The sequence below is a fragment of the Primulina eburnea genome, chromosome 3 (assembly GCF_022965805.1).
Source record: "Primulina eburnea isolate SZY01 chromosome 3, ASM2296580v1, whole genome shotgun sequence".
In the NCBI taxonomy this organism is placed as follows: Eukaryota; Viridiplantae; Streptophyta; class Magnoliopsida; order Lamiales; family Gesneriaceae; genus Primulina; species Primulina eburnea.
In genome coordinates, this window is record NC_133103.1 from 14,920,177 (window position 1) to 14,937,480 (window position 17,304).

General features: G+C 31.9%; 1 protein-coding gene, 1 long non-coding RNA gene and 1 pseudogene across 4 annotated transcripts; 2 read left to right on the plus strand and 1 right to left on the minus strand.

Moving 5' to 3' along the window:
- Positions 1-3,445: 3,445 nt before the first annotated feature.
- LOC140828309 (uncharacterized) lies at positions 3,446-4,254 on the plus strand. The gene is made up of 3 exons (XR_012117153.1): positions 3,446-3,546; positions 3,634-3,865; positions 4,107-4,254. It is a non-coding gene; the product is annotated as an uncharacterized lncRNA (long non-coding RNA).
- Positions 4,255-5,291: 1,037 nt separating this feature from the next.
- Positions 5,292-7,154, plus strand: LOC140826853 (pentatricopeptide repeat-containing protein At4g01990, mitochondrial-like; annotated as a pseudogene).
- Positions 7,155-7,776: 622 nt separating this feature from the next.
- Positions 7,777-11,889, minus strand: LOC140828310 (uncharacterized). 3 transcript variants are annotated; one of them, XM_073191298.1, is made up of 6 exons: positions 9,669-9,935; positions 9,435-9,570; positions 9,141-9,237; positions 8,581-8,969; positions 8,335-8,439; positions 7,777-8,240 (listed from the first exon to the last, which is right to left on the minus strand). In XM_073191298.1, exons 1-6 carry the CDS (start codon positions 9,833-9,835, stop codon positions 7,932-7,934), a joined length of 1,203 nt encoding a protein of 400 aa, XP_073047399.1. In that variant the 5' UTR covers positions 9,836-9,935; the 3' UTR covers positions 7,777-7,931. The 3 variants fall into 3 exon arrangements, with proteins under 3 accessions (XP_073047399.1, XP_073047400.1, XP_073047401.1); XM_073191299.1 differs by having other exon boundaries at positions 7,780-8,240; positions 9,444-9,570; positions 9,669-9,933; XM_073191300.1 differs by lacking the exons at positions 7,777-8,240; positions 8,335-8,439; positions 8,581-8,969; positions 9,141-9,237 and adding exons at positions 10,260-10,787; positions 11,683-11,889 and having other exon boundaries at positions 9,487-9,570; positions 9,669-9,983.
- Between the last annotated feature and the right edge of the window lie 5,415 nt (positions 11,890-17,304).

The following is a 17,304-nucleotide window of genomic DNA, read 5'->3' on the forward strand; positions in this document are numbered from 1 at the left end:
TGAATCCAAGTGTTGTTGTATCATATTCTTATATATATAAAATTATTTCTTTCAATCACAATCTTATTCCACCTGAAAAAACAAACCAACCTATTTTAATATTGGGAATGTGAAAGGACAGTGCCACGTGGCCAAACTTGGCGACGCGTGGTCAAACCCAGGGCCCTTTAATATCCCATCCGTAGTAAATAAAACAGCCAGCCCGCTTGCAGCCACCGCGCTCTCCATTAAATGCCTTGACTCGCTCGCCACAACGACCACTCTGTATCTTTCTATCCATGCAGTAAAGGACTTTGTCTTACATTTATTCGTATCGATCAACTTCTCGACTTCTACGTCATCCAAAAACGAAGAGACTTTCAGAAAAAAGTACGATGGAGTTGTTTGCAAGATCTGGAATATCGAAGATGGCTGCGGTGCTGCTGCTGGCTATAGTTGTGGGTCTGCTTACGCCGCCGACGACACGCTCGCCACGAAGTGCGCGTCGGAGTTCAGAAGGTTACCGACTGCTTGCCCTTCGTCACGGCCAAAGCGGACACGCCGAGCAAGGTCTGCTGCGACTCCGTGACGGAGATCAAGGAACGCGACCCCGCTTGCCGCTGTTTCTTGATTGAGCAGATTCATAACGGGTCCAAGTTCCAACTCCGCCTTGAAGAGCATGGGAATCCAGGAGGCTCGCTTGCTTCAGTGGTCGTCTCCCTGTCAGCTCACCAATGCGAGTATCAGCGAATGCCCCAGTAATCTTTCATTTCTTTTTTCTTACATACACAAACAAACTGGGGAAATAGCCAAATTTATCGTTTAAGTTCATTTATTTTGAATCTTGGTCTTTTAATAGGTAAACGTTGTTCCTATTTCAATATATTCATTTTTTTATTATCATTATATATATTTTCGGAGTGTTCACTCATGACAAAAAAACAGGCATCTCCCGAGTCTAGACGCAAAAAGCTTAAATGTGAACAAGATTTTTGGTAATCTTTCCCGAAGAAACTAGGGTTTGACTTTATAATGTAATTCATGCGTGGACATGCAGAGCTTCTGAACTTGGATCCGAACAATAAAAATGGTCTAGAGCAAAAAAAATGTTTAAATCAGTTCTCATTAAAGATGACATCATACGAACATACTCAAACCCAGAATCTTTGACTCTAGGCAAGGCCCTGAGATCTGGATTCCACCTCGCCAGTCGAATATGATGATTTCGTGTATAAAGCTAAAAACGGGACACAATCAAAAATTGATAAGTTGTACGAACAAAATTTAATTTAAAAAATTAAATACCTTCGATGTCATCTATATCGAATCGACACTGCTCACTTGAGCTTACAATCACAGAATCTGTGAACGGTGTCGAATCAACTTTTCCAAACAATCGGGAGAAGTAAAGAAAAATAACCTTAAACGATAACAACAATCGTGACAAAGGTAAAATTACCAAAAATGAGGAAAAAATAAAACATTATCATTTTGTTATTTTTTTTTGTGGAAATTTGACAATGAGGTTATCAGAACTAGGGAACTTGCCGGAGAAGACGATGGGGAACCCGAAAGAGCGAGTATTAAGCAACACTGCAATCGGGAGGAAATATGTGAAAATGTCTCGCGTTCGGGTGGTCATTCATGCTTGGGATAAATAAATATCACGAGTCCATTAAACATATATGATTATACATATATGAACCCAACTAACTCGATTTTTTTAATTTTTTTCTAAAATTAAAATAAATTCAATTTTTTTTAATTTAAATACAAAAGAACAAAATTTATCTTATATATATGATTTAAATTTAAAAAATCTAATGGTAGAAAAATACCGTATATTTACTAAGTTAAATTAAATAAACAATTGTTTTAAAATTAAAAATGTACAGAATAAATATTAAATTATGAAAATTTATAATATAAATATACAATAAATATTTTTTCAGAAATAAAAAACATATTTTTTAAAAAAGCTAAAATATTCGTTGACACGAACTCGATCATCGGGTCCAACCCGATCTGACCTGAATTCGAAAACCTCAAATCCAAACTTGATTTTTTCTGGGTTGAATCTTGTTTGATTGGTGGATCGAGTCTTATTTTGAGAGACTTAAATTGAAGAAAAGAATGATTGTCACAATGCGAATACACTTAGAGCACAAAGTCCACATTTAGATTGCTATATATCATTTCGATCAAGTTAGAGTTGGCAATCAAAATTTGTCGTTGGATGATGGTTTTGGTGGCAACGGTGGTGACAATATATTCTAACGTTGATCGATCTAATTTATCAGTTGGACAAAAGTTTAGTAGAGAATTACCTCTTCCTATGTCTACTCTCTATTGGAATTAATTCACTATTTGCGGCGATATCGCTAAGCGTGCGTGTTATGTGCAATATAACTTTATGGAATAAAGAGAGAGTAAGGTTTAATTGTTACTCAATAAATTGGTTCATGTTATTGTAAACGTGAATATATTTTATTTTATTTTACTAATAACAACAATGGAAGCTTGAAATTATTCCAAATATTTACGAATAATTTTTTTAAAAAAATTAAGAGTCCATGGGCGTTCTTCAAGCACTGCTCGGAACACAGGCATGTAATAGAAAGAAACATATTATATATTGAAAATATCTATAATTATATAATGTGAGTCAAGTTTATATATATATATATATATATATATATATATATATATATAAAGTTTTGAAATTATTAGTCATCTATATTTAACTGGTTAACTCAATTTCCCTATAATCACGAGAAAATATCACTTTATTGACATTTAACTATAATTTTAAAAATTTATAAGGAAAAATCAGATAAAATATACACCACACGAGAAAAAAATCGAGTCATAACTTTTCAAAAATAGTAATTAATTACAAAATTTTGAAGAATTAATCTGATTAAATTGAAAGAAAGTCAAAGTCAGTTTTTGTAATCTTGACTATAATAATATATATTTCCTTTTAACTTTATTTTGACCATAATATAAATAAATTTGATTTTGCAAATTTATAAATTAACCATAACATCATTCCCTATGTTTGGAAACAAAATAAAAGTGGATTTGTATTTTGATATGGATTTGGAAATTCCAGGCACCAGGATTTGGAATTCCAATTCTATTTTATTGTTCGGCTAAAAGTAAAAAAAAAAAAAAACTTCCAATTGGAATTCGAGTAGAGATATTCATAAATATTTTAAAATTTTGAAATACAAATTCGACCAATTTTCAGAGGAATTCAATTAATACCGTGAAAATTAGATTATTCTATTACATCGACTAAATATAAGTCAACTTCCCAAATACAAAATCCAATCTTACCAAATAATATGGTCTTCATAAATCCGAATCTTACCGAATCCAAACATAAGGTAAGAATCGGACATTTAAGAATCAAGCAACTCTATTTAAACTGACAAAACTTTTAAATTAATCGTCAAAAATTAAGTAGCCATGGCAAAGATTGTCCTAACTTTGTTTCTCGCAGGTTGTCTTATCGGAGCTGCATTCTCGTCTCGTCCCAAATTTGATACCGACGGCACAATAGTACGTCAACTGTCAATTAAAACTTCCATTTATACATGCATGCATGCACACACAGTAACTAATCACTCGTACGTGATTTGAACGCAGTGGCCCAAGTATTGGTGTGAACCTCAATTCATGATTCCGCCTGAGGTGCTCCAAGAGTTTATAGACTATGCCTGTCGACGTCACCCCTTGGACTGCCTACCCATCCAACCAGGTGGAGCATGTTTCGAACCCAACACCTTATATTATCATGCCTTCTACGCCCTTACCCTAGATTATCGTCGCCATGGCCGTTGCGAAGGATCAGTTGGACGGGAAACGTCACGTGATCCATGTAATCCTCTTCCTATCTCTATATTATTCTATTTTCGAATTTTATCTTACATAATAATATCACAAAAACGAAATATCAATGCTAAAAGTATTATTTTTTAATGTAAATATGAGTAGATTTGACTCGTCTCACAAAGATACTAATTATATAGTGTAACGAAAAGTTAATTATTTTTTAAATTCCAATATATTGGTGGTATCACCAATATCCTAATTTTCTTATGTTCTTTTTTTGTGTGCAGCTCACGGTGATTGTGTTTATCCATGAGTGCAAAGGAATATATACTTGAAGCAGAGATTGAAGATATTAGAATAGAATATATAAGGAGGATAAGGGGGTTGTTTTTGTTATATGTAATAATTTTGCTGATTTTTCCCACATTAATTATGAAAAAATACGACAATATTTACGTATCAAATAACCTTCCATACGAAAAAATAAATTCAAGAATATTACAACCTCGTTAGACATATATACTCCAATAAATTAAAGAACACGTTGGGCGCATTTAATTTAGGGTGCACTTTTTTATGCAGTCATTCAAAAAACAAAAAAAGTATCATCGAACGAAAAAATTCATCATCCTAAAAATTACAAAGGGAACACAAATATAAAATGAAGGAAACAAACTTTTTTAAAAATTTAAAACACGAAAAAATATTCAAACAAATGAGAAGAAAATATTATTTAAACCTATAATTTTTTTAATATAAATATTAACTATATACCTTTTTTTTTTCAATAATCACTTCTAATCTGTAGGAAAAAAAAGCCCAGTTTTTCTTTTCCAATTTCCCTTATTATTATGATAGTCAAACGTAGGCAATATAATAGACAATAGAATATATGTACTTGAACGATCGTCCCCTGACTTGAAAATGCGATGTTTGTGTTGATTTGATTGGAAAATTGATGGCATATGAGGATCATATATGGGTTTCTCGATGAAGGGTTGATGTCTAATTCCACAGCTTTTCAAATTTCATGTAAAAAAATTTCTGGATTCATCCAAATGTTTGTACTTTGTAGTGATTTCATTAGATATGGTCATATGGGTAATGTTGCCTCAGAATTTAATGCTTGCTCCTACTGGTTGGACTTCTATTATCCTCTTCTCAAAACTCTGAGGATACCCTGAAACAGATGTTTTTGGGATGCTGGGGTTATCCAGCATGAATCCTCGGGGCCATTGAGAAACAGTGTTTTGGAATTTGATGAATGAAAATATTGTCATATAATAGCTAACATATTCTTTCCAAAGCATTATGAGAAAATTATGAGATCTTTAAGAAGATGGTGGAGTCAAATTACGCGACCACTATAAAGTACAATAATATGCTTGCGCTCTATCAAGTAGTTGTAGAGAAAATGAAAAGTAATAATGTGGAATTAAATTTGTTTACATATGGAAAAGTAGCTACCATATATGTCAATTGCTGTGTTGTTCGAAAAGGCCAACCATTTTCTTGAAATGATGGAGAAAATGGATAATCGGGTGAACGAGTTTGGAGTTGGAGCTTCACGAATACGTATGAGGTCGTTGTATTCCGAGATGAAGGATTTATCAGGAGTTAAACGGGCACGTATGGGCGACCCAATACTAATACCAAGCTCATTAATCATAACTGGCCATTCTGACCGAGCTCATATTAACTGGAGCTCGTATCCCCTTCTTGAGAACTTAGTTTTTCCTGACTTGGTGGGTTTTGAATTTATTTCCCCTAATTTAATATCTATTGCCTCTACCGAGTCTTAGTGATTTATCAACAGACTGACCTGGTTCAAAACTTCGCGTATAAGCCTGTAACTATTCAACATAGCTAATCTGTTTTGAACTACATCTGCAGGCTTCCTTATACTTAACGTGTGTGCTTTTGAGTGAGCATTGATTCGGTCTTTGTTCTGTTGATTCTTAACCAAATAATTTTCTCTATGGGCACATATTTTATCACCTTGCCGGTGTCAGTTTCATTGTTTAACATGTAAATTTTAGATGTATTATCATGCCAGCTGTTTGACTGGATGGAAAAAAGTAAACTTGAAATAAACGATTCCGATCAAGCTCTTATGTATCAACGTCCTCCACAAGACGAAGGGTTTAACTTCAGCTGAAAAATACTTTAACAGCCTCCAAGACTCGGAAAGAACTCAGAAAACATTTGGAGCAATTCTCAACAGTTATTGCAATGCGAAAGCTTTTGGTTAAGCATTGCAAACCTTTGAGAAGATGGAGGAGTCTAATTATGCATTCACCCTGAATTACAACAGCATGCTTGCGCTCTACCATAGCATGGATCAGCCAGAAAAGGTAGTCTCATCAGTACAAGAAATGGAGGGGAAACATATCGCGCTTGACATTTATACTTAAAATATATTGATTAATAGTTATGCTGCTGTAGAAAATTTTGATGCTGCTGAAGAAGTTTTAGAAAAAAATGAAAAGTAATAATGTGGAATATAGTTTGTTTACGTGTGGAAACCTTGCTACCATATGTGTCAACCGTGGATTGTTTGAAAAGACCAATCATTTAAATGATGGAGAATTCGGAGAATCAGCAAGATAAGTTTGGATTTGGAGCTGTACGAACCCGTTTGAAGTTATTTTCTGATATGAACGATTCATCAGGAGCTAAACGGTCATGGGCGTCTCTGAAGTCTACTTATCAGACCCCCAATAACACTAGCCACCTTTTCATGCTTGTAGCTCTTTCCAAACTCGGGGATCAAGAAACCCTCGAGAATCTTTTGAAGGAGTGGGAGATGGGTTGTTCCAAATATGGTTGTTCCAAATATGATTTCCGGTTACCGAATGTTTTGCTAAAGTTTTACGTTAGACGTGATATGATTGAAGAAGCCACAAAACTCTATGAAGTATCTGAAGTATCTGGAGGCGGGTGTTGATAAAGCGAAACAGAAGAAGCGGGAATTGTTTATATCAGAGGACACAATCAAACTTTTTCTGAATTATTTCGAGGACAATTGTGATGAAGGTAGAGCTGGCAAGTTCATTGACAGCACGAGGAAGCCTCGAATCATCTGTATGGGATTCCTTGCTCTCGAAGATCAGAGCATCCAATAGGGTCATTGATGGCTAAGAGGGTTTTGTAGTTTCTTCGACACATGCACTATTGTACAACTGGGAACAGAATCTGAAAAACCATTTGCTCTACTTTGTAAGCAACTTGGCCTTTCATTATCGGCAGACACTAGGAGGGAGCTTCGAACCATTCAGAATCAGCTCTATATACTACATTTTGCTTTATTGATATCCAAGACTCGTTTATTTTGGTTTTAATATAGTTGTGAATGTTGTGTTCATCTTCCAAGAAAACGTAAAACTAATCGTCCAAGAAATGAAAAATAAAGGGATTTGAGTTTGCATTAGTTTTTGTTTATGATATTTAGTTTGATATCATGCCAGGGATTAGTAGTCTGTAGTCAACAAAGATGAACCAATTTCAACTTTAATTTAAATTATATATGTAATTTATTGTTTTTTAAATAAAAAAATGATGGTTATTGATAGAAAGAGAGTGAGGTGACTGCATGGTGGAGCTGTCTTTTCCGATGGGACAAATGATAACAGAATCCGAGGACTGTAGTATTGCTTCATTTCTTGGATTTTTATACCATAATTATTATAATAATTAAATACGTGTATAGTACGAAAGCCCCGCGAGATGCACGGGAGCTTTCTGCCCCATTTTCTTGGTTAAAAAAATAGTTATAATGATTTTACCTTTTTCCCTCGGATATATGCTGTACTATCTATTTACTGATGAACTCGTTTTTTCTTAAAACAAAAAAATTAAATTATTTGTGAGCCTAAAAAAATTCAAAAATTAATTTTTAAGTATCAAAAACCGACACGTGACAAGAACAGTTACTTGGTTTAGTCTTTTTGTAATAATTTATGTTCGCCGATCTAACAGTAAGAAAATAGAATTTAAAGAATTTGCAATTTTTTGGTGAGTGCCATATTTTTCATTCATCGTCATAGTCAATTCAAATTTTAAAAATCATTGGCACAAAAGGAACAAAGAAAGAGACCATGTTCTAGCTAGTTTTAAATCCTACAATGATCAGCCCCTGGACCTCCCAGGGTTAAAACAACACCTTGAAGTTCACTATTAATCCTAGAACCTTGTCCTATGGATGGAGGTGCCGGGTTTTTGGGGGACGATCTCATCGGCTGGGCTGCTTCGAAACAGGAATCGGAGCTTGGGTCAACCGATTTCGCTTGCTGCTGGGAATGCCTCGGATGTGAAACACTTGAAAGTTTATTGCCAGAGACACCACGATTATCGGTGGTTTGGTGCACGAAGGACGATGGGCATCGACCAAGAAATGCACCTCTGAATGCAAGATCAGGACCCTTGAACAAAATTTTCATAAAACAGTTTGCGTTCAGATACTAATAAATTGAGGAAAGATTGGCTGCTACAAAAAGAACAGAATCCATATCTTACAGGAGGAAAAAGAACTCCTCTGAAAACCGTCCCATCGACAATGGCAGTCATTAAGTAGCCAGAATCAAATGCTCCGTCGACTTGGCCGCGAACCTCAGCTCCAATCTGAGAATTACAAATGATGAATTGGAAAGTAATTTACTTGGGACTTATAAAATGTTTATATGCCACAGTTGAAAAGTAAAGAAAAACAACAGTTGTGACTAAAAATAGACTTATGGCACAATGGCGTCATATCTATCTTACCAAATTTCGAGTTTTCGGTGCCTCGAGGGACGAGGATTCCATCGCTTTGCATTGTACTTCACATGCATGATCATTACAAACAACATTCATAAGTTCTTGTTTTCCTTTACTTGAATGATGGGGAGATGAACGAATATCCCGACACGTCCTGGAAGTGTTGCTGCTCAGGTTTAGTGGAGCATGACTGGGAGTTGAAATTTTCTGCCTGAATAATGGATGAACTCTAGGAGAGGAGTAAGAATGGTTGCTTTTGGACCTAATTATCTGCTCACGATCAGATTTGGATGGGGACGAGTGCTGCGAAAGTGGAAAAGATTGCTCCATGGACTCCGGTTGTGCATCGAGTGTCTTTGAGTTGTTTGTTCTTCTCCTCTTAGGATGCAACATATCTCCAAAAAACAACAAAATTTCCAAATTAAGAAAATAGATGTGTACTATTACAAGATGCTCGTAGTTCAAACTTCAACCACAAAAAACAATTCTATTATTTTGAGTGAGCATGTCAGACTTATTAACTACTTAATTGTTCGTCGAACCAATGAGGGTTCATCATAGCCAACCTGAACAAAAACGAAAAGTCTCTTTAGAGATGAGATCAGCATCAGGGACATCCTTCCTTTCTAAATCTTCACTGTCACTTACAAGTGTCGTTTTCGGCTGCAAATGATGGTATGAATTAATATATCAGTCTTCAGAAAGGCCAACTCTGCATTAGACTAGCTCAGGTCCACACTGTGTGTATTGTGTATCGACTTAGTATAACACATGGAACAGCAATAATCACTCAAGGGATCTACCATACCATAGAATTTTTTTTATAGAAAAAAGGACACTATAATTGTTCAATTCAGTACATGTTTTACCAAATCACGTGGAGCTTGAATTAAAAATTTGGTTTCCTTGCTCTCCATGTTTCCAAAAGTATTATTCGAGGGAGACTCGATCTGCAAGATGAGCAGCTCGCTCAGAGGCCGTTCATCCTCGCCGCACCTAGAATGTTGAAGAAGCAAGTAAAATTTGTCAATGCAAGTCATTGACAAAAACCAAGAGACTAAAGTCTTAAGCATGTTGAATTAGAAAAGTCTAACCCTCCAAAGAGGGCTATGCCAAGGTTTGTGACTGTCGCTGTGTGAGAAAATCGTCCTTGAGACTTTTGAAAGCATGTCTCGAGCTGACGCCAAGAAGACGTGATCACATCTAGGACCCATATGTCGCCGTAGTATTGTTTGTCCCCAACTCCACCAATCAAATACATCTGCGAAGGCACGTAATTTGTTGTTCGACAAACTAGCAAAACTTAAAAACCAAAGTCTTGGTTTTGAGACAAAAAGACTTGCCTTGGTACCTATACTAACAGAAGCATGGCCAGCACGAGCACTTGGTAAAGGTCCACGCCCATCTATCTGACAAGAAAATCAACAGAACTTCATATCATTTAACATAAAAATTTCAATTATGTGTTCAACAAGTGATCTTGAAGAAACGATTCATCTGTACTGATTGAAAGTTTGTCACAAGCCTGATGCTAGCTACCAATTTCCAACAAACCGTTTTGCGTTATCAGGCACTTGACAAACAACAAATCGATTTTGCAAAAAACTGTGATACCTAGGATGACAGAGAAGATTTTGAATGCAACTAATATATGCCAGGAAGCAAAAACGACTCGAAGTTCATACCGTGGACCATATACTTCTATTCAAATCCAAAACACAAACATCACATTGGTATCGATCACCAGAGTCTCCACCACACACATATAACCTGTCACCCACAACCACAGAACTATGGCTATCCCGAGGAGCGGGAACGTGCCCTCTTACTTCTGCTGAAGTCCATTCCATATTCTTCAAGTCCAAAATATGTAAGTCGCTTAGGTAGTTTGCTTCACCTTCACCACTACCCCCAAAAACGACCATTTTCTCATCACCAACAACGTTAGCGGTGTGGCTTTCTCGAGCAGATGGAGGATTTCCTCGGCATTCAGGATGAGTCCACTCCCTGGACAAGAGATCCAATATGTGGAGATCATTTACTTTCTTACAACCGTTGGTACCCCCAAATACTATCATTTTGCTCCCAACAAGGACAGCAGTATGACTGTCTCGGGGCCCTGGCCCCGATCCTGAAGTCTCAAGTATGTTCCATGTCATCGTCTCGAGACTGCACACGAGGACATCACTAAAATGCACACCCCCTCGACATCCCTAAACAAACAACCAAATATGGATATTCATCAACGCTTCCTTTTCCAATACATTAGGAAATTTAGCCAAAATAAATATGATCAGACTGTTCAAAAATAATCAACACAGTTATGATAAAACTAACATAGGACTATGTTACTCATAAAACTAACAGTATACAAAAACACATCATTTTTTCATAGGCAAACACTCTCTTGACAAAAAATCCAATCATTAAAAGAAAATGTACAGAGATTGAAATTTTCATTTGAATGCCATAAGAATGCACTTTCGTTGGCTTCTCATTACTCTTGGATATAAATGGTAAATATTTATTAAAAACTTTTGGGATTAAACTTGATCCAAGAAAGAAAAAAAAATTATTTCGCCAGGAAAATTGTTTATCTGTGAACATTATATTAGATATGGAAACTAAAACTTTAAGGACAACTTGCATCTTTCTTCATATACTTGCCTTCTCCTTTTTGTTTAATTGATATTTATATTGCAGTGGTACTAATGCTGAGCATGTTCATTAACTTTAGATGAAAAAACAAGAACAAAACAGTAATTCAAGATCTTATTTTTTAAAAACAAAGAATAATTATTTTAGATGCTTCACAAAATGGCAGCAAGAGGCACAAGGGCAAAAAATATCCAAATAAAAAAGTTCTTTCAAGAAAGTGAATGTCATCTTGCCAAAATTAACCAAACAAGAAACTTAAGATGGAAAATGGGAAAAAAGACTTTAAAAAATAAAAATTTCAACGCAAAAACCTTGAACAAAGGTGATCCTAGATCATGTTGACTACACAACAAAGCTAGCTTTTGAGTTAATTTGAGAATAGAAAGATAGAATACGCACATATAATAAGCATGCAAAATATTTGACAAATATTTAAAAAGAAACACATACTCCAAATACGTAGAGTAAACCATTGAAGTAGCAGGCAGAATGCCCCCATCTCTCAGAAGGGTGAGCTTCCATAACCTTCGGATACATCTCCATTGCCTTCTTTCTTCCAACTTCACCTCCCAAAGACCCCATTTCTTTTCTGCTTCTGCTTCTGCTTCAGCTTCAATATCTCATGTATCAATATATTATTGTTTTAAACCTATAGATACAGTAAATTCATATATATATATATTGATTTGAGTGGGAGAGAGAAATGGGAAAGAAAATAAATGGAGGGTCAAAATAAAGAAGATGACATATCAACTATCAATGTCAATGAACATGAAAAGATGGGCGCTTTCAAGTCTAAATCACTGTTGCTTACACCAGCATATCAACTCCATCGTAGTCTTGGTTAAATGCACATAAGATGTGTGTGTGTATATATATATATAGTAGAACTCTATAAACAATGTTGTTTTTTGTTTGCTTGTTCAGTTTCCCCGGTTGTCTAACTGAAAATGGTGGACTATATATATATATATCTATATCTATATCTATACTATTATAAATATATGAGTTTGAATTATGAATTTACTTGGTTACCTTTTTCCAACTATTACTTAATTAATGTCTTATTTATTTATTTAGGTGACTTTTCAATTTTCTTATCTAATTACTTAATTTGTTTAATTAATACATTTTATTTTATGATTACCCTTTTCCATGTATTACTTAATTAATGTCTTATTTATTTATTTAGGTGACTTTTCAATTTTCTTATCTAATTACCTAATTTGTTTAATTAATACATTTTATTTTACTATGCATTATTTGACATCAATACATTTTCTAAGCTTCATAATAAAAAATGGTTTGAACTTATTTTTTTTAAATTTCAAGTTACATGAATATATAAATTTTTGGTTAGCTGTTCGGATTTAATATTTAAAATTTCAAGTTAAAAAACATATATGTTTTATACCTAAAAATAGTTCAAACTTTATTTTTTAAACTTCAAGTTAAATGAACATATATATAAATTTATGGTTATTATTTTTTAAACCTACAATAAGTTTTTCTATTTTTAATATATTTTCTATGTTTTATAACCAAAAATCATAAGGACTTAATTTTTTAAACTTCAAGTTACATGAACATATAAATTTTTTGTTAGATTTTTTGTTAGCTGTTCAGACTTAATTTTTCAAACTTCAAATTAAATAAACATATATGTTTTATAACCAAAATCTATATCTATATCTATATCTATACTATTATAAATATATGAGTTTGAATTGTGAATTTACTTGGTTATCCTTTTCCAACTATTACTTAATTAATGTCTTATTTATTTATTTAGGTGACTTTTCAATTTTCTTATCTAATTACCTAATTTGTTTAATTAATACATTTTATTTTATGATTACCCTTTTCCAAGTATTACTTAATTAATGTCTTATTTATTTATTTAGGTGACTTTTCAATTTTCTTATCTAATTACCTAATTTGTTTAATTAATACATTTTATTTTACTATGCATTATTTGACATCAATACATTTTCTAAGCTTCATAATAAAAAATGGTTTGAACTTATTTTTTTTAAATTTCAAGTTACATGAATATATAAATTTTTGGTTAGCTGTTCGGATTTAATATTTAAAATTTCAAGTTAAAAAACATATATGTTTTATACCTAAAAATAGTTCAAACTTTATTTTTTAAACTTCAAGTTAAATGAACATATATATAAATTTATGGTTATTATTTTTTAAACCTACAATAAGTTTTTCTATTTTTAATATATTTTCTATGTTTTATAACCAAAAATCATAAGGACTTAATTTTTTAAACTTCAAGTTACATGAACATATAAATTTTTTGTTAGATTTTTTGTTAGCTGTTCAGACTTAATTTTTCAAACTTCAAATTAAATAAACATATATGTTTTATAACCAAAAATAATTTAAAATGTATTTATTAAACTTCAAGTTAAATAAACATATAAATTTGTGGTTAGTATTTTTTAAACCTATAATATATTTTCTATTTTTTTTAACAAAAAATGATTCATACTTAACTTTTTTAGCTTAAAGTTAAATGAATATATAAATATGTCATTATCTCATTTATATTTATCTATAACACTCATCCATACATTTTTAGTGATCTAATATTTGATTTGCATATGGTTTCGATATATAAATTTAGCTTAAATAAATATTTGTAGATGTTGGTGCTTTATTGTTTTTGAAATAATTGTGAGGACATCACGATGTGAATAATTTTAGTTTTTTATTTTTTGTAATAATAATAATAATGTATTGTGATTTCACCGACTTATTAAAATGAACATACTCATATAATATTGCTCTAACGTTTATTGATTTGATTGATTTATATACGATTAATGTATATTTTTATTTTTTAAAATTTAAGTTAAATGAACATATTAATTTTTACTCAGAGGTTCAAACTTAATTTTTTAAACTTCAAGATAAATAAAGTTAATTTATTTAATTAATAGATTGATACATCATTATGCCTTATTTTCCCTATTATTAGTTAATAATTGATATATTTTTAATTTTATTTAGTTTATTTATTTATTTAATTGATACATAACGTTAACTATGCATTATTTCAAATAAAAATTTGAATGCTATTAATATTTCTTACATATTTTTTTATTATGCATTCTTTCACATGAAAAAGTAGGCTATTATTAATATTTTTTAAAGGTATATTTTCTATGTTTCATAACAAAAAATAGCTCAAACTTAATTTTTTAAACTTCAAGCCAAATAAACATATACGTTTTATAAGCAAAAATGGTTTGAATTGTATTTTTTAAACTTCAAGTTAAATGAACATATAGATTTGTGGTTAGTGGTTCAGAGAATAAAATATAAATCAAACAAAGAGAAGAATTTTGTTTTCTGTTATATATTTTATTTATTCAACAATGAGCCTAATATACATATGGAAAAAAACCATAAAAATAGCAACAATATTTGACCACTAAACCATGAAATAACAAATATGCTAAGATAATTATTTTCTGTAATACTTTGTTAATAGTAAACAATGACTAACAGACTTTATTTGACAAGTCAGATAACTAAGTACTTCGACAAACCTTTAACAATTCAATAATATCTCCCTTAAACCGATAAGGTAAACATCGGCTTAATAAGAACACCATCCCTCAAATTTGTTTTGTAGTATGGTAATACCAAGTAGCTCCCTTAGTTTATGAAATGCAGACAGTTTCAGGGACTTGGCAAACATGTCAGCTACTTGGTTTTCACTTTTGCAATAGATGAGATCAATTGTTTCATTCTTTGTGAAGTCACTTAAAATTGATATTTCACATCAATGAGCTTGCTTCTTCCATGGAGGACTAGATTCTTTGATAGTTTTATGACTGAACTATTATCATAATAAATTGCAAAAAGATCATGATTCTTGAATTTAAGCTCTTCAAGCATTTTTCTCAACCAAATAGCTTGACATGCACGTGAAGTTGATGCAACAAATTTAGCTTCAATGTTGATAAAGTAACAATTGATTGTTTCTTCGAAGTGCATGGAACAACCGCTTGATCTAAGAAAAAAATCATATCCTTAAGTTCTTTTTCTATCATCTCGATCTCCTTCAAATCTGATTGTTCTCCTTTCTTATAGTAGAGACCAAGTTCTTGTGTTCGTTGTCGGCATCATAAAATCCTCTTAACAACTTAAAAATACATTTCTGTAGGATTCTCAATGTATCTGCTTATGAGACTGAAAGAATACATAATATCCGACATTGTTGCTGTCAAATACATTAAGCTTCTAACAATTTACTTGTAATATGTGTTGTCAATCTTCTTTCCTTCACAAATTTTTGTTATCTTCAAACCATATTCTACGGGAGTACTTGCATAATTACACTTCTTCGTATTAAATCTGCACAAAACTTTTTGAAAACGTTTCTTTTGTGAAATAAAAATCTCATAAGTAGATTGAACTACTTCATACCAAGAAAATGATGCATCTTGCCAAGATCCTACATATCAAACTCAACCATCATGGACTTCTTAAATTTTCTAAACATGACACTATCATTTTCAGAGAATATAAGATCATTAACATATAAACAAACAGTGAGATTTTTCCTTCATCTTCAATTTTGTACAAAGTTTATAATCATATGAACTTTTTTGAAAACATACCTTAAAAAATAAGTCTCAATTCGACTATACTAAGCTCGTGGGACTTGCTTTAACCCATACAAAGTTTTTTTCAATTTATACACTTTATGCTCATTTCCAACTTAATATAACAAGGAGGTTGATGGATACATATATGTTCTTCCAAGTCTCCATGTAAAAACGTCGATTTCACAGCCAAATAGAAGATATACCATGAATATTGCGCTATTAAGTCAATTACCAATAATACCGAAAGTTTTAATAGGTATTCATTCACCCCCTCTAAACATCTAGCCGGTCCTAACAACATATGAGATTGAGTACATGCTGATAGTCATAGACTAAAAAACGAAAGCTAGCGAAATCCATCATTCATTGTTGCAATTGCAATTATTAAATAACAAAAGGACACTTGGTTATTGTATGTTGTTGAATTAGTTAAATATAATTTGACATAACATATTGATAAAATAATGAATTCCTTCAAAATCATTGCTTAAGAATTGATATGTGCATTAACCGATATTTGAACAGTCGTTTATTAATTATTTTAATTTAAATTATTTAAATTGTGTTTGTTTCATCCTTTTATTTTAATTTCAATTTAGTTTATTAATTTATTCAAGTTTTTGTTCAAGTTAATTAAAGAATTGTTTTTAATGTTGATTTGTAATATATCAAGTTTTTTCGGACGATATCCGTACATGTTATTAAAGCTTGACATGTACACAGAAATAACAAACAAAATTACATAACGAAAAGTAAATTATTTAAAATAAACATGTGAAAACATGTAAATTTAATATATGTAATTAATATGAATTTATAAAAAATATAAATTTCAATTTTATTTATTATATCAACTAATTTTATCTCAAATAAAATCGTTTCCACGTACATCGCACGTGCACTGTTCTAGTATATATATATATATATATATATATATATATATATATATATATATATATATAGCCTTTGCTTTGCTTTTTGCTTGTAAGTTGAGATTATTTGTCTCAAATATTAAGGTTGTAATTTTTTATTTGTTTCAAATATATAATATCGTTTATATTTAATATTTTTTTCTATTTTTTCCCCAATCTATCCATATAATTATGAAATGCATGGTGTACTTCTTTTGTATCATACTACTCAAACACTCATTAAACAAGAGTAAACACACACAAAAAATAAAATATTTTTCTAATAATTTGATTAATGTGTGTGAAGAACAAATAGACGGGATATGTCATTTTTCCGATTCCCAATTAAAAATTATAATATTTTTAAATGTTCGTAAATAACCTTTACAAGTTTCATAAGGAACAAACGAATTCAACTTGATAATTCCGAAATACAAGTTAAAAAACGGATTTGGATCCTCTGTTGTGACTTAAAATACAGAACCGGTGTTGTGTTCTTTTTACACGAGATGATCAACTGATTATCC

Coding starts and splice junctions, on each gene's coding strand:
- LOC140828310 (XM_073191298.1), bottom strand. CDS start 9,835: ATGTATTTGATTGGTGGAGTTGGGGACAAACAATACTACGGCGACATA. Junction 9,238..9,434: donor CACGTGATTTGGTAAAACAT/GTACTGAATTGA, acceptor CATCATTTGCAG/CCGAAAACGACACTTGTAAG. Junction 8,241..8,334: donor GAGGAGTTCTTTTTCCTCCT/GTAAGATATGGA, acceptor ATTTTGTTCAAG/GGTCCTGATCTTGCATTCAG.